At 38.2% G+C, this 27,828-nt stretch overlaps 1 protein-coding gene across 1 annotated transcript; it reads right to left on the reverse strand.

The window, feature by feature from the left end:
- Positions 1-179: 179 nt before the first annotated feature.
- Positions 180-27,828, reverse strand: LOC134662884 (ras-related and estrogen-regulated growth inhibitor). Its single transcript, XM_063519194.1, has 6 exons — positions 27,670-27,828; positions 15,143-15,279; positions 10,549-10,707; positions 7,320-7,472; positions 1,083-1,242; positions 180-415 (listed from the first exon to the last, which is right to left on the reverse strand). Exons 1-6 carry the CDS (start codon positions 27,773-27,775, stop codon positions 180-182), a joined length of 951 nt encoding a protein of 316 aa, XP_063375264.1. The 5' UTR covers positions 27,776-27,828.

Below are 27,828 nucleotides of genomic sequence, written 5' to 3' on the forward strand. Positions count from 1 at the left end.
ACAAACCAATAAATCCAACAACGTCGTCGTCGTAGATCTAAAAGAATTTTTTTTAGGGTACCCTACATTTAAAGTGGCGGTGTAATTTTTACAGTGAGGGGTATCGTTAGACCTACTTCTAACAGAGCTGGGTAATGACTAACTTCTAACAGAGCTGGGTAATGAGTTAATGACTAACTTCAATAAGTACTAGAATTGTTTCCCCTCATAGCGACGCTCATCCGCCTGACCGGCGGCGGCGGCGGGTTCCCGGCGAGGGGCGGGTGCCGGAGGCGCGCGGGGCGGGGCGGCAGGCGCGATTCCGTGCTGGCGCGCGCGCGGAACTCCTCCGTGCTCTCCGAGTGGCCGGAGGACGAGGTGGAATCGCTGCGGCCGAAGCCGGGCTCGTCCGACTCCACTTCGGCCCAGCGATGGCCTGGAATGTCATATAACACATTCTAAAGCATGTCAAAATACAACCCCATCAAAATTAAATATGTAGTTGTTTAGAGCGGTACGGCGTTTACGAGACTGTGGGCCCGATTCGGATTTTGTAATAGACATCTAATAGATATCTTTTAGACATCGCCAAGATACGATAACGATATGTTTAAGATCTAACCTGTCAAATTTGACATTTCCGCGATTCTGGAGATACTCTTGAACGATTTCCACAAGATATTACTTAGAGATCTAATTCACATCTAATAGATATCTAACACGATCTAACGTAAAAGTGACATTGTTTGCCCGAATTGAGCTACAAAAGAGAACTAGTTGAAATCTAAACTATAACGTATCTAGAATGGATCTAGAGTACGTGTCGTTTCTTGTGAATATCTTGAAGTTCGAATACTTCGAATACGGCAGTATGAAGCTGTACGTTATGCGCTGGCCACGACATTGTCGCGCTATTGAGTAATAGGTTTGTTTAAAGATACTGTTTGTACAGACAATCAGTAGTAGTTTTCAAGTATTTCAGTTCATACCAAACTTGGTTATCGAAAAGCCCTGCTCACGGTCATCATTGTCATAAAGGTACATGAAGGTTTACACATCACATATTATTAATTGTATTTGAAACATGTAGGTATAGTACTTACTGACCGCGCTGGGCTCGGGCATGGTGTTGGAGGCGGCGCGCGCCAGCGGGTGCTCCAGCGGGAACGGGTGCACGTCGGCCTCCGCCGAGGCGCCTCGCCCGCGGCTCCACTTGCTGCTCACGCGCCAGAATCGGCGCGCGTCGTTGAATACGGCCCACACCTGGACAATGACAAATTTATTATGACATAATAGTATTTTATACAATCGTGATATAATGGAGAGCTTTTCAGTCGAGTACCGTGATTAGGCAACTACCGCGAAAATGTCCAACTTTTTCTTAGAGGCAAAATAAATCAATTATAAAAAGTTATTTATTTTAAGTATATAATATTATTTATTTTTAGATTTAGCTTTTAAGTTGTATTTAGTTATTGTTAGTAAAAGTCTTTTCGATTAAAAAAAAAACAACGGGTTGCACTCAGGGAGTGCCGGCAGAAGTGAAATTCAATCACTATTGCAAAATGTCTGCATCAGCACTATGTATAATTGAGGTTAACGCCATTTAGCGTTATTTCGTTGCATTACTTGAAACCACTAAGCACATCACTGTTAGTACTCGAGTTATAATTATACCAGTTAGAGGGAAACTCACTAGATGGCATTTAAATCAATAAAGAAAAACTGAATGACATATTGAAGAACAGTTTTTCGATCAGATCACGTGTCCGCCTTACGTCTTACGGTCACGTGACACCTGTTACGAGTTTAACATTTTTTTCGCCATCACATAAAGTGCACAGCGCCGCTAAAGAAGTTTTCAAAATATGAAAAAAATAGGTACACGTCAAGTTCGGGTACCTTCATTCTAATGCTAAATAATTTTTAAGAAAAAAAAACCGACTTCTATGCGGCCCGGTGAAAGATTATTGTAGATGGTGCGCTGTGTAGAAAAGGAAGCATTTCGTTTCTGTAAGGCTCGCAGTTCTAACCTAACCTAACCCACTTTTGTTCGGTTCTGTGAGGATAGCAGTTCAAACCTAACCTAACCCACTTAACGGCGCATGCGGTGCGGTGTACGGGGGTTTGAGCGGGAGGGGTTTGGCCTCATCATACTTTATACCTACATTTTATGGTAGGTAATCATAGTGGTTTATTTAGTTTAGATATCATAGTGGTTTTCCGGGTCAAGGTCCGGGTCTGTGTCCGAGTCCGGGTCCGAGTCCGAGTCTAGTCCAGGTCCGAGTCCGAGTCCAGGTCCGGGTCCGGGTCCGAACCGGATCCGGGTACGAGTCCGGATCTGGATCCGAGTCCGGGTCCCAGTCCAAGTCAAAGTCGAAATTCGAAATCACCAAACATGTACTATGCGTCGTTGAAGAGTTCTGTTCCCTCGATTTCTCATGGATCCCATGTTCAGAACTTGAGCTTGACATAAATATGGCTTAAAAACCTAACTTGCTTAACCAACATAACGAAAAGAAAAAATCGCCAAACGCGAGCTATGCGTCGTTAAAGAGTTTCGTTCTGGTCATCATCAGCAGTTACACTTCCTCAAATGTTACTTTTTAAATGTATATGTTTGATTTGTTGATTAAAACACAACAATCACTATATGTATGCCTTTAAGATTTGAGGAGTTCCCTCGATTCCTTATGGATCTCATCATCAGAACTCGAGCTTGACAGAAATGTGGCTTAAAAACTAAACTTGCTTAACAAACATAACGAAGAGGACAAATCGCCAAACGTGAACTATGGGTCGTTGAAGAGTTCTGTTCTGATATCATCAGCAGTTCTACTTCATCAAATGCGACAGTTTTTAATAAAAATGCTTGATTTTCTGATGAAAATACAAAAATCTCTATACGCACACCTTTAAGATTTGAGGAGTTCCCTCGATTCCTCATGGATCCCATCATCAGAACTCGAGCTTGACAAAAATGTGACTTAAAAACTTAACTTGCTTAACAAACATAACGAAGAGGACAAATCGCCAAACGTGAACTATGCGTCGTTGAAGAGTTCTGTTCTGATCATCATCAGCAGTTCCACTTCATCAAATGTCACGTTTCTGAATGTATATGCTTGATTTGTTGATAAAAACACAAAAATCACTATATGTATGCCTTTAAGATTTGAGGAGTTCCCTCGATTCCTCATGGATCCCATCATCAGAACTGGGTTTTGACAAAAACGGGACCAATCTGTATGCATATACATACAATCAAAAAATAATTTTCAAAATCGGTCCAGTAATGACGGAGATATGGAATAACAAACATAAAAAAAAACATACAACCGAATTGATAACCTCCTTCTTTGAGATTTGGAAGTCGGTTAAAAAAACGAAGTACCTATTAGTAAGCTCAAGAAGGCCTGCTTCCTATTTTATAGTATACCTACATCTACCTACGCGTATTAAGTACCCCTATCAAGATCAGAACAAAATTTGACGGTATAGTTTAGATTAACGAACTATAGCGGTCAACCAAATCTTGTCAGTAAAAAAAGGCGCGAAATTAAAATTTTCTATGGGACGATATCCCTTCGCGCCTACATTTTTCAAATTTGCCGCCTTTTTCTACTGTCAAGATCTGGTTGACGGTATAAATGTACATTGTTTTAAATTCGATATATTTTACGTTTAGAACATTTTTATTTTTATGTTATTTCATCTGATTTACAATAAGTAGCGCTGTATGAATTAATAATAAAAAAGGGAGGTTTTTTCACTGTTTGTTAGGTATTTTTACAGATGGTAATTCAAAATATCTAAATCTAAATAATCGTGTGATCTTTTTCTTTCGCTGAATGTGCAATAAAAGAAATGTTTTTTTTTACGCTAGTGACGCAGGAATTTCATTATCGTCTGCTGTAGACGTCTTTTATTTGTTGAACCCAGAACAATATGGCTGTTTTCTCTATGCATGTTATACAGTTGTGGTATATTTAGTCTTTTAAATAAATAAATATTATAAATATGCAATAAGCTTAATAAAACACAGTCCGTGTTGTTCGTACTTAGACGACGATGTAAGTAAATCCATAGAAAATATCGACATTCGCCAAAATATATGAAACTGCTGATATTTTCATCAAATAAACATCGGAACAAAACATCCAAACAAATTAAATTTCGTATTGACAACAAATTAGTACAATTATTTACGCGTAGGTATATCGTCGTCTGAAATCATAATCTACAAGAAAAACAACATTAGAGCTCAGTGTAGGGTTTCGTAGTCGCCGCCGCCAAGAACCACGCGTAGGTGTATGTTTTATTTCGTCATTCGTAAATTGCGTGATGTGTAGGTATACATTAAATTTGTCATATAACAGCTTTTTAATACCGACTCGGATGGCCGACTAGCCGACTAGTCGGCCAAAACAATAATCATTTCACTTTTCTATAAAGTTTACTTCGGATGTTCACCGCAGCAGCTTTGTCAAATTTTAGATACCCTGGAAAACCAATTGATTTACTCCTTGCATATCTTTGTCATATTAGTTGAAACATGTTCCCTGCTGGTCCAAAGACAAATTCAACTATTTTCTGTGATTTTGACCCAATCAGCAGTAAACCTTCCCAGGGGATTATTTCCCGTAGTACGTAGTGGCTAGTCAAGAGCCCATCCCTAGTGGCCATGGGTTCTACAACCGACGTGCTCCGCCATTAAACATGCCAAATTTTATTATTAAGTACTCTGCGGATTATCTCCTTCGTAATTCGTTCTTACAAGGCTCTAAGCGCTCTCTATTGTCATTTGAGCATTTTGAACAACATAGAGTTCCTTATGAGACCTACGTTTCCTGAGGTTGATCTTAGTAGCTCCCAGCAGCTTAATTAAAGACACCTCATAGAAAATAAATACCTACATAGAACTTAGGTACTGTAATATTACATTTATAATTGTAACCGGCTACAAAATATTATTCGCCTTGCGACGACATAACATAATTCAATAATAATTTTGAACAAAAGTTTTCGTATGCAACTTAAACAGGCATTTGAGTAAAAACATTTGATAAATATTTACTGTTTATTTCATTTATAATATTTTCTATCTACTACTACTAATGTGGCCGGATAGTCGGCTTTCCCGACTAGTTGGTACATCCCTACTTTTGTACATAAGTCATTCAAGTTTATAACATAAGATAGGATAGACTGACATAGCAAACATGTACCTAAGGGTTCATAGTCATAGTACTACGAAATCCTGAAAATGTGAATTCGGAGTTATACGAGTATATCTTTACTCGTAGTAATACGAGTATGTAAATGAACAAATAATGGGCAGGTGACGGGTGTTATTACCACCCTTTAATCAATGGCCGTCTCACAGTTGACGTGACTTCAATTACTTTCTTAACTGCGCAGCCATGTAGGTACATACCCAAAACTAATTGCGAATATAATTCTATCAAAATAATTTAGAAAATCAATCTAAGTGATGACAAAACATATCAAGTTAAATTAAGACTGAATGTCCTATAACCCTAAGTCTAATCTGTCATCCTACGTAATGTGGAACTTGGGGCTGTATACTTTAACATCATGTATTTTTACTTATTGTACTCAACACAAGGCGATATTACTAAATAAATAAAAGTAGTCATATTTACATTTATCTATTTAACGCTATTAATAAATTGAGAGGAAAATATAATAAGTACCTAGCGATTTACGGGATTTACGTTTCCTTAAGGTAACATTCCATTTCTGACCGCAGCTGCACTACTGGTACTGAACGCGTCGCTGTTACTGTCAATTTCCATAGTAAAATGAACAGTAGTGCAGCTGCGGTTGGAAATGGACTGTCACCTTAAGTTTCCCCCATTGACACATGAAGTCTTTGTGACCAGTCATATTTTAAAATATGAGCCTTTTGTACCACGTTTTAGCAAATAAATTACTGATTATGGTTACCGATTACAGGCCCTGTAGACAACATACCAATCGCTAACGCTACGTAGCGAACGAAACGCAACTGTCACTGTCACACTAATATGGAAGAGTGATAGAGAGACACAGAGCGATTCGATAGCGAAGCGCAAGCGATCGTCACCTTGGTTAGGCCGCCTGATCCAAAGTCCTGATCTATTAGACTAGCCTAGGTGACAGGTCGCTAATGTCGCTATACTCCCTATCACTCTCCCATATTAGTGTGACAGTGACAGTTACGTTTCGTTCGTTACGGAGCGTTAGCGGTTGGCATATATGTTGTCTACGGGGAGCCGAAGTATTGTTCACATTGTAGTCGCTCAGTCAAGTAGACAAAACGCTCTTAAGGGATGACTCACGCCAGACCGGCTCGTGCCCGGGTCGAAGTGTCCGACACGTTAATTTTCTATGACGGCTGATTGGTGATCACGTGGTGCTTTCCATATATAACGAAGCTCCGGCCTGGCTCTGGCCCAGTCTAGCGTGAGTCATCCGAAGATCTGAAAGCACAGACAGCCGATCGTTTTGCAGTACCTTCCAGTGTCGTAGCATACGGTCGCTGGACTGGACATGTTGCTACACATACACCGCATTATAAAGCGTTTACAAGGAACACGAGGTCACCACACATAGGTCCAGTTTAACTTGTAAAATGCTACGATTTGAGCGGCTTAACTAAGTTGTATTCTACATCATATTATACTATAACAGCTCAGGTACACCCTAAAGCAGTGGTTCCTAACCTTTTCAGTCTACCTCTACTAACTAGGGAACCTGATTTTACCCCTCCTCCCAATGGTAATAAAAAATAAAACGTGTACGTTTGTTGTATTGTTATATTAGGTTAGCTTATTACCCCCGTAAAATACCAGTTTTACCCCCAGGTTAGGAACCACTGCCCTAAAGCATAAGTTTTGTAAATATTTCTAATTTACACGAGTACGTACCTACTGAGGCCCGTTTCTCAAAAGCTTGTAACTTGTACGTAATACAAGTGGAAGTCCCTTTCTAACAAAAGCTCTCAAAAAGTGACATCCGCTTGTTACAAGCTTTTGAGAAACGTCCCCCCGGGGCATGTTGCATAACAAACTACAACTAATATTACAAGCGGAACTCCTTTTTTAATTAGTCAAATTAGAAAAGGAGTTCCGCTTGTAATATTAGTTGTAGTTTGTTATGCAACATGGCCCCGGTCGTAATTATGGGCGCAACTGAAAAGTGCGGTTTCGCTCCCATAGTATATTTGTACGGGTGCGCTTAATATGCGTGGTGACCTCGATGGTCGATTGTCTTATGTGCGCCGTCTAGTAGTTGAGGTGATCTGTGTTGGTGTCGCTACTCTACGCAACACTCGCCTGGTCGATGCTCTCGCGCACGGAGATCTCGTGGAAGCACACGCAGCCAATCTCCTTGCAGCGGCGCTGGCCCTCCTCGGTGGACACCATGCGGTCACCCGGCTGGTCCACCTTGTTGCCGACCAGCACCACTGGCGTCTCCAGTACGCTACCCTGCAACGATACATTTTATTATGGCTCCTCTACACGATGGGCCAACGCCGGCCACTCCAAGGGACGCAGCCATACGGTAGAATGAGATAGCAATATCACTTGCTCCCTCGAACGCATAAATGCGTCCCTTGGAGTGGCCGGCGTTGGCCCATCGTGTAGAAGAGCCATTACATGTGTGCTTATTTACCGAGCGAGCGCCAAGCTCATCTGTTTCAGCTTTGGCAACACTGCTTTCGTATGTCCGGCAGTTCTCCCCTAGGTACGGTTAGCATTTCCCAACGAATTTTCGTGAAATTGGGTAAGCAAGATCGATACTTATATGGATGTTTTTGTTGGAACAGATTTCTAACATTTTAGAAATGGCGGAGCCATGCGGGTTTCCGAGGTTTACAGCTCATAGAGCCACTAGTAATGTGTGCTTCTAATATTTTTTATACAAAGTGTTATCAGAAAACTATGTAGAGTAAGTTTTTGGCAAAAATTTCATTTTTGGTACACGCTTTTATCGCTGACTGTACTTTTCTTACGACAGACAACTAATACTCATCGAGACAATCCTAAAAACCCCTAACACAATTAGGTTGCGTTGTTTCATCACAGAGTTCCTATGGCCACCTCCTGTCTCCATCATCAGATCAGCTCGATGGTACCATAATATTGCATTGTCACCCGACTTACATGTGTATGCAAAGTTTTAGCTTAATCGGAAACCGGGAAGTGGATCAAATTTAACTTCCAAGATTCCATTACATGTTAGTTACATACAGGTCGACCTAATAAAAGCGTGTTAATAAAATGGATATGTGTAAAGCGTTAGTGAACGGTAAATCGGTAATCAAGCCAAAATTAAAAGTGTTCTCGAAATATCCTTCTTATTCATTGCAATCATTACTAAGTAATACCGTCCATTTCTCGTGGTTCAATATTGGAATCTTTCGCTTGCTCGGGTATCAATATTAGCACGAGCGGTTAAACAACAACTTTGCCCCCTTGAAAACAATTATTAAAAAATCTAATTGACGACGCTTTTTATGACATAAAGGAAATATTGGAAATGTAGAAGGAACATATTTAAAATATGACAGGTTAGTATTTAATTTGTAATTTTATGAACACATTTGTGAGTAATTTTACTATTCTTTTTTAGATGTTGCTATTAATTCAATATCCCCAATTTTTTTTACTAATTGTTATTATATTTTTTAAATATATGCGTAAACTCACTGAATTACTAAACCAATGTTACAATCAACGTTAAAGCTGGAGTCAACATGTTGAAACTCAAAACGCAAGCACAATAGCTGAGATTACCATAGCTGATGATATGCTGTTTTCGAGCAGTCATAATTATGTTGGATAAGTATATATGTAGCTACTTAACATGTCATAACTTAAATTTAGGTACATATGTAAAAAAATGAGCGCATCTTACCATCAACCGTACAATATATTATATATATTTTTTTTACTGTAATTTTAATAAAAACAACATGCTAATGTACAAACTATACAGTGTGAATTTTTTTTCACCAGCTATACTGTGCCTAGTGAATTCATAGGTCATACTGAATGACTTTTATTATGGGACCAATGCCGAAATCGCGAAAAATAATTACCAGTCCTTTATGAATCAGCGGCATCTCATCATATCAAACGTAAATGTATGAAACAGCTAAACTTTCTTCCGCGATTTCGGCATTGATTCCATAATAAAAGTTGTTGTTCAGCCTAGCACCTATAAAATCACTACGTATAGTATAGCTGGTGAAAAAATACGACCTGTATAAAATAGTAAAAAATTACTTCATTATCCATCAGGCATGTTTTTGTTACCCCATTACGTACCAAAATTGCCTATAGATACAAATACTACGATTATAAAGAAACGACACTCCAGGGAATATGATTTTCAACATGTTTCGGTATTCGTAAAATTTTACTTTTGTCCTCGAATCCAATTATTATATATATAAGCCAAGGACAGAAAAAATCAAAGACATGCAGGTTAATTGCTGGACCGCCCAGTGCGCGAGACAGATAAATTACAAGACGGCTAATTTACTCACAAATCAATATATTGAAATAGATTACTAAAGTCGCCTGGGGCATTATTTGATTTGGTGTAAATTGGCAGATCCACGGTAATGAAATGCCTCATAGGTCATCTCAGTGGGCTTAGCACAGAATCGCTGTAACAGTATCTGGCACGCGAGATAGTCTACCCATCTTTTTCTAACTGTTAATTCATAAGAGAGACGGGTAGTTTATCTGACAGTCGCGTAGATACTGACTGTCGCGGCGCTCCTGTGCTTGGTCTACAAGCCTTTATAAACACTAAATCTGATAGTTCGCACACTCGACATAGTTCATAACGAAGTACGTACGAGCATTTACTGCGTCTGCACAGAGTTGAAAGATAGGATGGGATAGGGAGGTAATGCCGCTAAGATGAAATTGTGATTTCATACGCACAGCACAAACTCACAACTCGAGGGCTAGGCGGTCTATGGCTGAAACATGTAGGTACACCTAGTCACAGTCTCTGTTTGTCAACTCTGTACCTACGCGTCTGGACAATATTAAATTTGTTTTGTAAATTAAAAACCACAAGAACATAGCCACCGCCATGCAATCGAAGTTACGCTCTTAATTTGCAAGTAAAACTAGTTCTCGCTGCATTATCTTTGTGTATATATATTACAATTTCTAGCAATGAAAACTAATGCCCGACATACATACAGGACGGGGCGTCCCACGACTATGACACATGGAGGGGAAGTACTTTAAATACTGTAGATAGGAAATTTTACTGAAAGAAGACTTAATTTTTATTTTCATAAAATACGAACTGTGTTTAAAGAATTTTAAATAATCGCCTGACTGAACCGGGAATCGAACCTCGAACCGAAACTGTATTTAAAGTACTTCCCCTCCATGTGGCAAAGTCTTGGAACGCCCTGTATTCTGTATTTAATGTCAATGCCAGGTATCATGTTATTTTGGCGTGTTACTATAAAATGAGAGCGTAACTTTGATTGAACAACGGCGGCTATGTTCTTTAGGCTCTTAAATGAACCTTCATAGATGAAGCTATCCTGCGGCGCCTTTTGTTGTAGTTGATTAGGAATTTGAGACGGTGGCACTCGTCGAAGGAGCACTTGTCCGTCACGGAGTACATCAGGATGAACGCCTCGGCCCACCTGATGTTGCTCTCCAAATTTGTGTACTCGCTCTCCTGGACAAATAACCAAGAATTATTCAATACCTACACTCAAACGAAATACAATACAATTCAATATAGATATAGACTAACTAAATTAAATCTAACAAAACAAAGTAAAATAATTTTAATTGTAAGTCTTCGATCTCTCAAATAACTTGTTAGGCTCGGTGCAGTTTATATTTTGCGACGTTGCTGTAATTAAGACAATTTAAAACTAGCAAAAAGCAGAGCTTTGTAAGGGCTCGCGGAGTTTTTCTACCTAAACGTACCGGACCGCGACTTTGATCCAGTCCGAGGCTTGTTCCATGTTCGATCGAGTGGGTACGTAATAAGTCAGTTAAGGACGCAGCTATAAGTGAGAGCAAGAAAGAAATATACCTACTAATTAGACCCCAGGATTGGAGGATTGGAATTGGTCAACGAGCCAATGTCCTTGAATTTATTTATGCGTCCACACCAGTTTTACGCTCAATTGTGTGCAATTGAGCGTAAAACTATCCCGTCTGGACACCTACTGGCGGTAATCATGCTGCTCCGCACATAAACTTACGTATAATTTGCTCTCTTAAGTGCTCATCAAGACGAGTGAGATGACCAAAACAGCGTGTGCCTATGTTGCACCAAACCTGAGTTCTACTAGGTACAGCCAGGGTTCAGAATCCGCTCTATCTGGGGTACTGCTCTCCCAAGTGCTCATCAAGACGTGTTAAATGACTAAAACAGCGTGTGCCTATGTTGCACCAAACCTGAGTTCCGCTAGGTACAGCCAGGGTTCAGCATCAACTCTATCGTACTGCTCTCCCAAGTGCTCATCAAGACGTGTCGAATTACTAAAACAGCGTGTGCCTATGTTGCACGAAACCTAAGTTTCAATAGGTACTGCCAGGGTTCAGCATCAGCTCTATCTTGGGTACTGCTCTCCCAAGTGCTCATTCTGACGAGTCGGATGACCAAAACAGCGTGTATCTATGTTGCACCAAACCTGAGTTCTACTAGGTACAGCCAGGGTTTAGCATCAGCTCATCAGCTCTATCTTGGGTAGTGCTCTCCCAAATTCCCATCAAGACGTGTCGAATGACTGAAACAGCGTGTGGCTATGTTGCACCGAACCTGAGTTCTACTAGGTACAGCCAGGGTTCAGCATCAGCTCTATCTTGGGTACTACTCTCCTAAGTGCTCATCAAGCCGAGTCGGATGACCAAAACAGCGTGTGCATATGTTGTATTAAACCCGAGCTCCACTAGGTACTGCCAGGGTTCAGCATCAGCTATCTTGGGTCAGTACCCAGCACCAAGTGATCATCATTTATTTTTTATTTTTTTTTATTTTTTTTATTTCAAAACAAGTTATACAGCATAACAGTATAAATACCAAACCACTGCTAACTTACACAGAATATTATAAGAAGAAGAAAACAGTATACAATTAATCACAAATTACACAATATTAACACACGATAATGTACCATTTTAAACTGTAGAAGGACGTGCATCCATCTTCTCACAAAACCTCAAACATTCATCACGCACAACCACCTGTCTGCCTGCAAACAAATCACACTGAGAGGCTGATGCAAGGAGCGCATTCAAAAGGAGCAAAGAACGAACCAGAGGGGAATTCCTACGTGCTACAGTACGCGAAGATGGGACTGCCAGGAGACAACGGTCACGAGGTCTGAACTCGATTCTGGTCCGTGAGGGAACGTACAGACGTACTAGTTGCCCCGCCAGCTCAATGCAGTCCGACTCTCCGCGCAGGATACCGCAAGCAGTAGTGAGAAGTCCAAAATTACGTCTTACCTCCAGAGAGTTGAAACCCAGTATTCCTAGCAAAAATTTGGTTGGGTATAGGAACGGATAGTACCCATACATTTTTTTATAGAGGAACCGTAAGAATACCTTTTGCACTCTCTCCAGAAGCAAGACATAAGATGCCTCATAAGGATTCCAAACAACGGAGGCGGACTCGAGTTTGCTTCTTACTAGGGCACTGTACAGGAGCTTTATAGTACCAGTGTCATGAAAATCCCTAGAATTCCTGACTACAAACCCTAACCTCTTGTAGCAGTCACGCGCCAATGACAACATGTGGTCATGAAAGTTGAGGTGGGAGTCAAGGATAACGCCTAGATCCCGAACGGAATTAGCCCGGGATATAGTCTCCGAATCCAGGATGTACTCGTAGAAAAGTGGATTGCGAGCTCTACTAAATGTCATGACCGCACACTTTGTTGTATTAAAAGTCAACCTATTTTTGATACTCCACCGGTGAACTCTGTCTACGTCTTCTTGGAGAGATAAACAGTCTGATATGTCCTGGATACCGTAAATAATTTTGAGGTCATCGGCGTACAGCAAGCATCCAGCAGATCTAACAACAGATGGTAAGTCATCGATCATGATTCCAAACAGCAATGGCCCCAGAATGGAACTGACGAGTCGGATGTCCAGCCCAGGATGTGTCTATGTTGCACCAAACCTGAGTTCCGCTAGGTACAGCCAGGGTTCAGCATCAGCTCTATCGTACTGCTCTCCCAAGTGCTCATCAAGACGTGTCGAATTACTAAAACAGCGTATGCCTATGTTGCACCAAACCTGAGTTCCACTAGGTACTTGCTGCCAGGGTTCTGGATCATTTTGTTGAACTGCACGCCGACGTTGCAATTAGCGTGCAGTCGGCGTGCAGTTTCCATACAAGTTGCAGTCGGGTTGTAGGCCGATACAGACGGCCTAAAATATGCTTATCTTTATTTATAATTTTGGCAGTTCCAAGCAATAGTAACACTAAAACTTTCTCGAACTGAAAATATACCCGATTTAAGTTTGCTTTGCTAACATAACATGACTGATCTGAGGGCCAACCGCGAACCACGTTCGATGTATTGCCTCTCTGTCGCACTTGTAAATTACTACGTAAGTGTGACATGGAGACAACACGTCGAACATGGTTCCCGGTAGGCCCTCAGTTCATCGGCGTCACAGAACAGAACATACGAGTAAATTGACCTCCGCTGTGAATATACAGCAAGATTGAATGTTCCAGTATTCAGAGAAACTTAATTGCTAAATTTGTAATTTGACGAATAAACTAATTTATACACAAACAGAACAGATAGAATCAGAACAAGACAGATTAGACATATTATCACGTGTAAGAAGGAAAGACAGAGAGTCGACAAATATATCATGTTGATTGCTAAATTGGGAATCAAACCGAGCGAAGCGAGATGGGTCAGAATCCCAAATGTTAACCCTTTTTTGTATTCATCGTTGTTAGCACATAGTACATTAGCACGAATTTTAATTCATAATTTTTCTAACAGATGTCGCTAGTAGTAATACAAAGTGTTATTCCTTTATTTTATTTTTTTAGGTTTATAAAATGATATTTTTATGTTTGATAACACATCTAGACATGAATTTAAATTACTATGTTAAATTTCAAACCTATAAGTGCGATAGTTTTTCCGTAAAGTGTACCACAAGAATGCATAGTTTGTCGAATAGTGATAGGGCTCGCTTCGCTCGCCCTAATTAAAATTTTGGTGTCGAAAACTTACTGTAGGAAAGCTTTAGGTTAAAACAGTCAAAGAAGATAATACTTTTATAAACTAATCTTTATTACCTAAACAGTAATTATTAATAATTCGGGGAGGCCTCTTTCAGTAGTTTTTATATTCCTTGTTTTATTTTAGATATATTTAGGGTTGTTAGTTTTGATTTAGTAATATTCATAGATGTATTTAGTTCATAAGTTATTTATTTGTCTTTTTACTGTCTTTTTCAATGAAATAAATTTATAACAGTAATTTATCTTCAGACTCTCTATTACCTGTTCCTGCTATTACCTTTTACACATCTTGAATGAATCTTCTATCAGTACAGTAACATGTTATAAACAGTGTTATAATTGTTATGTTATAAACTTTACACCATTAAAATAGAACAAAAGAGCTCAACGGTAAAGCTAGGTCAACAGCTAGCTACAGCTAGGTAGGCTTTACAGGATAAATGATGTAGATTGAATCAAAAGCTTTTAAATTCAATGATAAATCAAAAGTATATATTCACACTTTATTAAACCCTATTTTAGGCCTCTGGGATTGTCTGATATTGAGTTTGGACACGATCGGGCCAAAATTAAATATTGATAACGGATTTATAACAGGGCCTTTCCTGTTTTCAATTTAATTTTAGATTTCTATAATCAACATAAGTATAGGTATATTATTAAATTATACAACGGGACTTAATCGCGTATCTAAGTTTTAGTAAATCGTGAAAGTTTAAATCAGTGTTAGTATAGGTATATGTTATCAATCGAAAACAGCAGAAAACAATAGAAAAAGAATCGAGTATTTTTAATAATACTTAAAAAACTGAAACTCTATTTGAGCACCAGTGTGGCCGGTGTGGCCGTAATCCTATTAGATTAGAGGAAAACTCACATGAGGATCCCCCGCAGAGTCCAATATTTCAAAATATACCATCTCGTTGTCAATTACAGTTTGAAAGGCGTAAATCTTTTCCAAGTTGGGATCGTATTCCCCGATGAAGCGCCGGGTGATGAATCGCACGACTAAAGCTGTAATCAAAAAACACAGCCGTAACAAAAGCCTTCAACGTAGCAACGGGCGAGTACCTGAAGAGTAATTTTTAGAATTCGATTCGGTAGCATAGAGGTGAATATTTAATATTTATACATAATTATTATGCAACTACTGTGACATGTTTATTGAATTAAAAAAAGCGAATCAATATTAAATCAAAGTAATTAAGTGCAGTTGCTGAGCAGATTACCTAACTTTAATCTAAAAATATATTAAAATTCCTGGTAAGTTAAGACAAGTTTTTACAGTAGGTACATATGGTGTAATAGTAGATTACGATACAAGTGCGAAAAATAGGAATTTCGCAGAGTGACGATAAATTCGACACGAGTTACGAATTACCTATTCGCACATGTATCGTACAACGTTTTAGAGTACAATATGGGAGACCGAGCTTCGCTCGGAAAACATATAAAAACTCGAAATTGCGCGTTTTCCCAGACATCAGACTTTTTCGCTCCCGAAAACCCCTATATAGCAAATTTCATCGAAATCGTTTGAGCCGTTTTAGAAAATAAATAGGCCCTTGAGGTATTGTAACAAGGATGCTGACGACATTTCCTCGCTGTATCGCAATGCTGATACGTTGTGCGAGGTAGCCGCCAGCTCTTCGGTCACCAGTTACGTCAACCAGACGCTTCGCGATTTGTGCGAACAACTTATGCGCGCTGGGACCCCATGGACCTAGCTAGAGTTTCAACTCCAAATGGTACAAAATGGTACTCTCTACCGAGGCTCTTATATTTGTTACGTTTTAAAATTTCGGCTCTTTCCGTCACCCCGCCTGCTTTTACATTAGTGCGTTGGAGGTGGGACGGTGCCAGTGTGTCTACGCAGGTAGCATCCTACACTAACATCCGTCCCAAGCTCCAAGGAACTAACGACACCCCATCGGGCCTCTTGCCATCATCTCTGATAATGCCAGTCGGCTCAAGAAGAGCAGGCACATTTATGGTGGCAAGAGACCGACGGATTATGTCATGTCTCGAAAAACGGCCTGCACTTTTTTGACAAGATAATCCATGGTGTCCCAGTCGGTCCACGTCCGTGCCACAAGAGCATATGTGTGGCGTACACACCGAAACCCCGAGTCGCAAACCAGTCGCCAGTCTAAGGGAGGTCGGATCCGAGAAAGTACCAGTATTGGGCGAAGGATGGACATGTAGCCAGTAACCTAACCTACCTGTAAGAGTGATTTTAATTGCTTGACCCTACGTCGACTATGACCATGGGGAAGTAAAATGTAGCTGTGTTATATTTATATATATACCTACATACAAGAAGGCCAATGATAGAGGAACTTAAGTGCCACCGATTTTACATCTTCGTGGGTTCAGGGCTAACCGCGAAAATTGAAGTTCGCAAATTGCGGGTACTTTTCTCTGTCACTCCAATTACGCCTTCATTGGAGTAAAAGAGAAAGATCCCGCAATTTGCGATTTTCGGTTTTCGCGGTAGCCCCTCAGATCAGTGGTTGAAGCATTAGGATAGGCAAAGCGTATGCTATCAAATCGTTGCCGACTTTTTTGGCTTCTCTACCTGCCTACCCGTCATAATGATGCGTACGATGGTAGGATGGTACGGAGCACTTATCACCGGATTCGTGACTCGAGCTTATTAAAATAAGCTTAACTTAAAAGTTTATTTATTGTTCAAAAGAAAAAAAGAAAACGTAAACGCAAAGGCGGCCTTCGTGCCATAGGGCACTCTCTAGCAGCGAAATAGTATTATTAATTAAGACATATTTCTTACCGTCGGGGCCTCGGGCCATCCGACATCCTAAATTCAAAAAATAAAAAACGGATCGTACCTACAATGTGAAAAGGCTCTTGAGATATGCGATGACTTAAGTTGTCGTTGACTATATTAATATGAGTTGATGCCATTCGATCGTAGGTATCTAATTTCTGAAATCGAACCAACCGATATAAATACGCCCGCAATCATCATGAAATCCGGTGGCCTTCACCTTCAAGCTATAAATATCTCACTATCATTATATTTCATTTTATATACACGCAGAAACTATGGTGGGCTTTAAAGATAACTCACGCTAGACCGGAACGGGGCCGTGCCGGAGCTTCCGGCGCTTAGATTCTATGGAAAGCACCACGTGATCACCTGATCACCGATCAGCGGTCATAGAAAATGACAATTGTGTTGGACGCCTCGGCCCGATCTAGCGTGAGTCATCCTTTAATTTTCATGCTTGTACTCGTACACAAAAGGAAGAGAGATAAAAAGGTACAGTAAGCTGTAAAATTGGCCTCCGACACCAAAGACTGCCACGCTACTCCAAGATCCACTTCGGGTCGTTGCGCCACAGCAGTAAGTAAGTAAGTAAGTAAGTAAGCTGTAAAATTGCACCTGATAGTATAGATTATTTCATTCTATACCCGCCTAACGGGCGCATCGTACAGCCAGCATCAACAGAGGGGCTACCGCGAAAACCGAAATTCGCTAATTGCGGGGTTCTTTCTCATTTACTCCAAAATGAAGGCGTAATTAGAATGACAGAGAAAGATGCCCGCAATTTGCGAACTTCGATTTTCGCGGTTATAGCCCAGTAGCGGATGAAACAACGCACCAAAAGTATCTGCAATCCTATGGATTACTTGTCCAAATACCGATAAAAGTATCTTTTACAAATAGTATAACCTATTGATATATTTTATTGCCTTTTTATACCTATACTTATTTTCATCAAAATAATATTCAACAAAAAATAGGTACACTGTTTCATGGCATATTTGACATGAGAATACAATGACTACAAAGAGCTTCGATTTATACCAATTAATTATAACATGGTCTAGGGCACAAACGTATCAAGTGCTCAATGAAAAGTTATTATTATCGGTACGTTCGTGCTCAAATCATAGAGTATCAATTTAAATATTTGACTAAAATAATACCATTATTATTATATTAGAGAAATGGCTGCTTCTAGAGCCTTTCTCAAAGTCAGTTAGAGGTAGAGAATATCAACAAAATTAATTTTATTATCATTATTAGCAAGAAAAAGGGATGTAGGTACTCTCACCAAGATGGTGGCAGGAGTCCAATAATGCCATTAATGCAATACGCAGTTAACTGTTGCGATGCTGTTCACAAAACCTTATCTATTTGACATTACTGACTACGGATATCGAGCCGCCGGTTTTCTTAGAAACATCGCCGGAGATAGGTTAAAAATAATTTTTAATTATTCCAATTATAGTAGAGGAACCCGTAATAAAAAGGCCAACCTTCACCGATATGCCTGCCGGATGAAACTTATGTATACTTATATTTTGAATATTCAATAGCATTCATTTATATTTGATTTGTAATGTTTTACAGTTATCCTCCCGTTCGCATGGTGAAAAGTATGGTGTTTCAGTCAGTAGCTAGGTTTGTCAGCCTTGAAACACTCAAGATATAAAAAAAAACACAAAGCAAACCTAATAATCCATTTCCTAGCACTCGCTACGCTCTTGGTTTAATTTTAGAATTTTTCGCGGGCTCAGATATCAATATGAACAAGGGTTTAGCAGCACAGCAACTTTGTACCCTTGTAAATCAAATACCTACCTATTATGTAACTATTGAAGGGCCGCGTCTTAAAGTCAGCATCAAACATATACGAGTTACGAGTAGATAGTGCCGGCCAAATATATGGGGATCATCCTGATTTCCATGGTAACAATGATTTGTTACGATAGTGTATACTGTATAGTGTTGCGGTCGTTTATTAAGATTTTGCCTTTAAATTTTCGCCGGAAACATTTGCAAAATTAGGAAGCCGTGTACCAATCATTTTTGAGTGCTATAGATGCAATTAGACGTGTGACGGCGTTCCCCGAAAACGCACGACGTACCGTTGTTTCAAAGTACCTACATAATAAGTGTAATATGTAAATAATACCCTTGTTAAATAGAAATAGTTCGATAATAAGGTACATATATATACCTACTACATATCCTTTGTAGTTATTTTAAAGTTACCTACGCATATACTGTCTATGTATCAAATTATATCCAAAGCCGATCAACCGCCAAGCGCCGGCTATTTAGCCGAGGACTAAATAGCCGTCCTAACTTTAGCTATAGTTCGTTTTTTTAGCATTAGAAAGAACTTGAAAGAAGGTAAGCGATTTTGACATGTCTTTTCAACACTTTTTAAAAATCAATAACTATTACTTATGAAAGCAGAAGACTATAAAAGATCGTATTAGATTCATAATTGTTACATATTTACTGTAACTTATTTTTAAAATGTGTTTTTCAATACACATCAAGATTGTTTCTAATGCTAAAAAAAACGAACTATATATTCTGTCATCGTGACCAGGCCCCCGGTCTGGCAGACTTGTCTGGAGGACAAATCCATCAATGTATGGCGGGAATTACGCACAATGTGTCTGACGGAGATCAGTTTGCTTCTCGGTATTTTAACCCCTAGGTATTTGGCCACACAAAAATAATCCATATTTAAGGATCATAAACTATATCGGTCACACCGCTGCTCAAACACGTTGACTCATTGCGGGTGACATGGCTAGGCTAGGTAATTTTTTACCGACTTACAATGTACCTAGTTGGGTTTAAGCTTTTTAAACGTGTTGCTTGTATTGCACCTATTGTGTAGGGTTTTTGGTATTTAGCATACCTATTTAATTCGTTTTTAAAGTTACGGGTAGTTTGAAATAAGACCTAGCATACCTACTTAATAAGTTTTTAAAGTTAAGGGTAGTTTGAAATTGAAGACTGTTATTGGTTGGGTATAAAAAGAAAGACACTTGGCGGACAGCTCTCTTTGGTTGTTGAGTCGTGCTAGCAGGCGGTTGTCAAGAGAAGAGATTATTGTGAATTGGAAGAAGACAAGAAAATAAATGGATAAATATCTTCAAGGTGTTGTTATTTTTACACTTCAGAAGTGTGCAGAACGTAAGTACACGCCTACTGCTATTACTTATTGATTTAGTGAGATAACTGATAACATGACCCTTATTCTGAGCTTGGAGATAATTAATTAACTATACGAAATTCTAATGGATTACGTAAGAAATATGGTACTGGTAACATTTTTATTTAATTTAAATGAGTACCTGCATCATTTATTAATAATATTATGATGATTATGATTATAGGCTATCTAATTGCATATCAGTTAAACTTAGGTTAGTTTGACCCATAAATGTAATTAAATGGACATAATATCAATGTGTAATCATAAGAATATATGCGTCAGTTGGTCGAGAATTCAAAGTATTTAACCACCATGCCACCGACAGCTAGGCATAATAATGTTCAGTTAACAAAATCAAGTACACGTGTTCTTCTTAATAAATAGATACGTGACTGTAGTTATTAACTTCTTTGCTACTTACTTACCCACACACATGTGGGAATTAGGCAGAATATGTCAACACGTGGGTCTTGATATGTGTTGGTTGGAGTATTCAAGGGTGCCTTAATTTTCATTATTTCTTCACTACGGCGCATAGTTTCAGAGATAAATTGATATTTATGATTTATAACCAGGTCTCGCAATTTAATTGAAGATTTTGAGTTTTCATTTTGATCCTTAATGTTAAAATTTGTGGAATATAAGTAGATGGCTTACTATGCAAACGGGGCATTGAATTTTGAGTCATTTTTTTTGCTACGACGCATAGTTTTTGAGATAAATGAATGTTTATAATTTGAACTACCATTAAACATTATTTTGTCATATAATTCCTTTATAGTTTATAAGGTATTATGATATAGTATATAGGTATATGTAACACCGGATACTTTTACGTTTCATGCCGAGTTGTTGGAGAATATGGCTGACGATGACTCATGATGATCAACGGCGCTTGCGAACACCAGAAGCCTCGGTCTTAGCGAAAGGGAATGTAGCTGGAATAACAGCGGCAGTGAAAAAGGAATCCAGACCGAAGCAGAGTCCTGTTGTGAAAGTCGGGAGTAACCCCGCTTCGACAGCCTTAGCGAGAGGCACGCGCCACTGGACATCAGGTCATGTACACCTACTTTTACTATTATATTATGAATGATTTGATATGGTAATGTGTGTTAGATACCGTGAATTGCTTGACTTCATCTCGTTCATCGACATCTAGCACATATAACATAAGTATAAGATGAATATATTGCCAGAGGATAAGTTGAGAAAAATAAATTTGATGAACCGATAGAAACTATTACTTGTGTACCAATTATGAGAAATTTTTGCCTAAATATGTCAATGCGATATAATAACGCGTATATATCTTATCTTACGAAATAATAGATACGATCTATGAGTGGTTCTCAGCCGGTCAGACCTTTGACCAACTTTTGTGATTTCTATTTGAACTGCAAGGAAGCTCCACATTTATAATGCCATTTGATTATAAACAAAATTGGACAATAATTAGCTCATTAACGGCACATTTTCTGTGAATTGATTGATTTGTTGCTTTGTTTATTTATTGATCGAGTATCGAGTATCGAGTATCTAGTATCGAGTATCTAGTATCGAGTATCGAGTATCGAGTATCGAGTATCGAGTATCGAGTATCGAGTATCGAGTATCGAGTATCGAGTATCGAGTATCGAGTATCGAGTATCGAGTATCGAGTATCGAGTATCGAGTATCGAGTATCGAGTATCGAGTATCGAGTATCGAGTATCGAGTATCGAGTATCGAGTATCGAGTATCGAGTATCGAGTATCGAGTATCGAGTATCGAGTATCGAGTATCGAGTATCGAGTATCGAGTATCGAGTATCGAGTATCGAGTATCTAGTATCTAGTATTGATAGTCGTTTGGTTTATTGAATTATAGAGTCGTTTGGTTTATTGAATTATAGAGTCGTTTGGATTATTGAATTATAGAGTCATTTGGTTTATTGAATTATAGAGTCATTTGGTTTATTGAATTATAGTCATTTGGTTTATTGAATTATAGAGTCATTTGGTTTATTGAATTATAGAGTCATTTGGTTTATTGAATTATAGAGTCATTGGGTTTATTGAATTATAGAGTCATTTGGTTTATTGAATTATAGAGTCATTTGGTTTATTGAATTATAGAGTCATTTGGTTTATTGAATTATAGAGTCATTTGGTTTATTGAATTATAGAGTCATTTGGTTTATTGAATTATAGAGTCATTTGGTTTATTGAATTATAGAGTCATTTGGTTTATTGAATTATAGAGTCATTTGGTTTATTGAATTATAGAGTCATTTGGTTTATTGAATTATAGTCATTTGGTTTATTGAATTATAGAGTCATTTGGTTTACTGAATTATAGTCATTTGTCATTTGGTTTATTGAATTATAGAGTCATTTGGTTTATTGAATTATAGTCATTTGGTTTATTGAATTAGAGTCATTTGGTTTATTGAATTATTCGAGTCGTTTGGTTTATTGAATTGATCGAGTCGTTTGGTTTATTGAATGATCGAGTCGTTTGGTTTATTGAATGATCGAGTCGTTTGGTTTATTGAATGATCGAGTCGTTTGGTTTATTGAATGATCGAGTCGTTTGGTTTATTGAATGATCGAGTCGTTTGGTTTATTGAATGATCGAGTCATTGGTTGATTGAATTATAGTCATAATTTATAGTCATTGGGCTTGAATTATAGTCATTGGGCTTGAATTATAGTTATTGGGCTTGAATTATAGTTATTGGGCTTGAATTATAGTAATTGGTTGATTGAATTATAGAGTCATTGGTTGATTGAATTGTAGAGTCATTGGTTGATTGAATTGTAGAGTCGTTGGTAGATTGAATTGTAGAATCGTTGGTAGATTGAATTGTAGAATCGTTGGTTGATTGAATTGTAGAATCGTTGGTTGATTGAATTGTAGAATCGTTGGTTGATTGAATTGTACAATCGTTGGTTGATTGAATTGTAGAATCGTTGGTTGATTGAATTGTAGAATCGTTGGTTGATTGAATTGTAGAATCGTTGAATTATTGAATTGTAGAATCGTTGAATTATTGAATTGTAGAATCGTTGAATTATTGATTTGTAGAATCGTTGAATTATTGAATTGTAGAATCGTTGAATTATTGAATTGTAGAATCGTTGAATTATTGAATTGTTGAATTATTGAATTGTAGAATCGTTGAATTATTGAATTGTAGAATATTTGAATTATTGAATTGTAGAATCGTTGAATTATTGAATTGTAGAATTGTTGAATTATTGAATTGTAGAATCGTTGAATTATTGAATTGTAGAATCGTTGAATTATTGAATTGTAGAATCGTTGAATTATTGAATTGTAGAATCGTTGAATTATTGAATTGTAGAATCGTTGAATTATTGAATTGTAGAATCGTTGAATTATTGAATTGTAGAATCGTTGAATTATTGAATTGTAGAATCGTTGAATTATTGAATTGTAGAATCGTTGAATTATTGAATTGTAGAATCGTTGAATTATTGAATTGTAGAATCGTTGAATTATTGAATTGTAGAATCGTTGAATTATTGAATTGTAGAATCGTTGAATTATTGAATTATTGAATCATTGAATTATTGAATCATATTTTTAATTCATAGGTTACTGCAGTTAATGTTGCAGCATTACATTGAAATGATTTTAATATAAGCGATAATGAAGAGTGCATGGTTGAACCTGTAGAACTCACTACAATTAAACCGAGATCGAGGAGGATTGATGGCCTCTTATTGGTTATATTTTTATGTTTAAATATTATGTTTAAATTAAGACTTGATAAAAATAGATGTACAATAATAAACATTATCTCATTACTAGATAAGCTGATATATTAAATAATGCATGAACTATAAAAAACTCGTCAAATAATAGTAGATTACCATTGAGGCAGTTTTTAAAAGAGATAATTTAATAATAAGAGATATTAATTTCAACTGGGAGGTTATTAAAGACACGTATTGCGGTAAAGAATTCACTTTTATACTTTTACTTATTGCCGAACTTGAAATTTGATAATTATATTTATACTAGTGCGCAAATCGTAATTAAAAGATTTATTCTTAATATTTTATGTTTACAAAAAGGCGAAGCTCCAGTATGTAGATCTCAATTAACGCAAGTATTTCCTTGAAGAAATCTCTGAGTGGATATTGGTGATACATGTTGCGTGGGCAGTTTTCTTACAACCTAAACATAATTACAACGTCGTCGTAATCACCCCAGTAGTTAAATGATACCATATTTCAGTTACAAAATATGCGATTCCATGGTATACATTTTTGATTGTATTCTAGAACAAGTCGGAAGGTACGGATAGGTAAAACATCAGGTTTTTGCAGTTCTATCGTTTATGTCTGCCATGTAACATTTGAAACGTATAATTTATTTAATTCAACGTGTAGAGAAAATGTTACTGGTCCTTTTTCTGCGGAAACACGCCTATTTAGGTGCTATGTTTATTCCCGAACTGCGGGATTTGGTATGCTGTAAAGACGTTTAGTGAATTAATATACTGTTCAAGTCTTTCATAAAACAATATGCATATTATAAAAAAATCTAATAGTCTGAAAATCCCAACGCGTCTTGCAATTGATGGACTAAGTACTTTGTCAGCTTGGATAAATCCTAACAAGCTAGAATATACGACCTTCTCTGAAAACATTGGGAGGGGAGCTATTAGGTATAGGTTTTTAGTACCAGATGATTAATGCATTGATAATGGGAACATAATAGGTCAAGTTGTACACAATAATTACTTAATTATCGCTGTTATTCATCATAGTAATATTTTATAAATTATAGTCAGGGTTAAAGTTACTGAAAGGTTCTCGGGAAATATTCCTGTCTCAAGAGTGAGGTTTATAATTGAAGATTTCTTGACATGATAATGGAAAATGATGTTGAAGCCACGAGAATTTGATTTGGAGCTATTAGGTATAGGTTTTTAGTACCAGATGATTAATGCATTGATAATGGGAACATAATAGGTCAAGTTGTACACAATAATTACTTAATTATCGCTGTTATTCATCATAGTAATATTTTATAAATTATAGTCAGGGTTAAAGTTACTGAAAGGTTCTCGGGAAATATTCCTGTCTCAAGAGTGAGGTTTATAATTGAAGATTTCTTGACATGATAATGGAAAATTATGTTGAAGCCACGAGAATTTGATTTGATTCGTGTGCTGACACAGCTAAGTACTACCATTTTAGAAAAGATTTGAACTGGTTCATATTATATATGGCAGGAAGATTGATAGTGCTTCAGTCACGAGAATTGAATTGGTTCGTGTACTCTGTTGTTTCAGTCACGAGAATTGAATTGGTTCGTGTACTATCTACCTGCAGATAGAGATGATCATTACTCATGAAAATTGAATAATAAATGGCAATTAATGATCTGTTACCCTGAATTACTAGTCAAGGTGTACACTGTTGTGATTATTAACCCAATGTTGGATATTTTTAGCAAGTTGAGCGCCGCACCTCTACCGGCGTCCCCCGCCTCGCGCCGCCTGAGTCCGATGCGAGCCGTCTCCAGCAGGAGCCCGCCTCGCGCCGCCAGAGTCCGGTGCGAGCCGTCTCCAGCAGGAGCCCGCCTCGCGCCGCCAGAGTCCGGTGCGAGCCGTCTCCAGCAGGATGTCTCCGGCAGAAGAGTAACAATTTTAACCCTTCGTATGCTTTAATCAAAATTTACCACTGAATTAATAACCTTGAAACTGTAAATTCTAGTCCAAATTGTGTGGCAGGCATACGAAAGGTTATTTAGATGATGTTTTTGAGATTTTGACATGCTGATGCCTGATTGAAACTGTTTCGTATCCTATGCGATTAGTGTATCCACTGTTAAGTAGTATACGTAGTCTGTCGGCCAAGTGTAGGGTTTCCACCTGGCACGTGTATGAGGACATACACGGAGTCAGGATGGACGAGTGTAGGGTTTTTGGTATTTAGCATACCTATTTAATTCGTTTTTAAAGTTACGGGTAGTTTGAAATAAGACCTAGCATACCTACTTAATAAGTTTTTAAAGTTAAGGGTAGTTTGAAATTGAAGACTGTTATTGGTTGGGTATAAAAAGAAAGACACTTGGCGGACAGCTCTCTTTGGTTGTTGAGTCGTGCTAGCAGGCGGTTGTCAAGAGAAGAGATTATTGTGAATTGGAAGAAGACAAGAAAATAAATGGATAAATATCTTCAAGGTGTTGTTATTTTTACACTTGGCAGTGCGAGAATTATTAGAATCAACGCCATTGTACTATATGTATAGGAACTTGATCTCAAAGTGATCGTGGGATATCGCGCGTGTCGTGACGCGTGTTCGATTGCGTCTTATTGCTCTCTTATTGCCAGGACCTAAGGTCTACCAGTGGCCAATTAGCAAGTGAGTATGTGCAGACAACGAGGCGAGGAAATCTTATTGTGTCATTCGATACAGCCTGTAAGTGTCTTAGGTACGACAGTCTCACGAGCAGTCACTAGCTAGTTGTTTACGTTCAGACCACGAGTATTGTACTTTGCCCGCTACTGCTCCAAAGTTATGCTGTGTGCTCGATGTCGTGTTTGAACTGTACATAGTGAAGTTAAAGGGAAATTAACTTGCTTTTGCCTTATTTAAGATGTATGTTTGTGCATATTGTTCCACCGCAGTCAAAATTTATCATCATGATTGGACCATACCTTTTAGTTTTAATTTTAACTACGGATTCATTTACAGGGTGTTTGGTAAATCGGTTGCCAAATTAAAATGGCACATATGTTGAATAATTTTCTAGGCATGAGAATGCCTAGAAAAAAAAAATTGCGTTCATTTTTTTTTGTCAGCGCTACGCCAGATTTTCATAAATTTCAAATTGTTACCTGCGCAGTAGCATGGACTAACCTATGCAGTAGTGAGCCGTGGGCAATTTTAATTTTAATGACTCAACCTATCTGCCGTTTTAACTTGGCAAACGATGTACCAAACTGGTACTCTCAAATATCAATTTTCAACATAAACATTTCTAAATAGAAAAAGTTCAAGATGGCGGCCTTGTTCCTATTTTGGCTACAGATTTATATTAAGAGACCTTTCCTATGCTCATCAGTTATTAATTTTTGTCATGGTCAGAAAAATTATGAAAAAATTTAAGATGGCAACTTTTGTCCATTGTTGTCCCCCGCGCGTTTTGTATTAAAAGTTTCTCCGCACAGCCTAATTATAGATTGCACGATTGGCTCGAATTCGTGAGTGACACCGTTGAACTACTACCATTTTTAGTGCCCGTAAGGCCCGTCCTGAGGTATACGTCAATTCGGCTCAGCGCCTACCATGATAACTTCTTACCTACCAACAACCTCCAGCTGAACGGTATACCCCACCATACCATACACCGACAATCAACACACCAACTAAGGAAGTCTGTCGATTCTTACCAGATTTCCCGACGCCCGATTGTCCCAGGACCATGATCTTGAAGGGCTTCGGCTTGGGGTACAGCCCGAGCTTAGCCAGCGAAGACTTGGGCGAGGTCGTGCTCATGATTCCGCTTTCTCTCCTCTAATATCCATTTGCCAAACCCATTTTTCGCTCAA

The sequence above is a fragment of the Cydia amplana genome, chromosome 3 (genome assembly GCF_948474715.1).
Source record: "Cydia amplana chromosome 3, ilCydAmpl1.1, whole genome shotgun sequence".
Lineage (NCBI taxonomy): Eukaryota > Metazoa > Arthropoda > Insecta > Lepidoptera > Tortricidae > Cydia > Cydia amplana.

Coding starts and splice junctions, on each gene's coding strand:
- LOC134662884 (XM_063519194.1), bottom strand. CDS start 27,775: ATGAGCACGACCTCGCCCAAGTCTTCGCTGGCTAAGCTCGGGCTGTAC. Junction 7,473..10,548: donor GGATAGCTTCATCTATGAAG/GTTCATTTAAGA, acceptor GTATCGTTGCAG/GGTAGCGTACTGGAGACGCC. Junction 1,243..7,319: donor TGCGCGAGAGCATCGACCAG/GCGAGTGTTGCG, acceptor GTCATTGTCCAG/GTGTGGGCCGTATTCAACGA.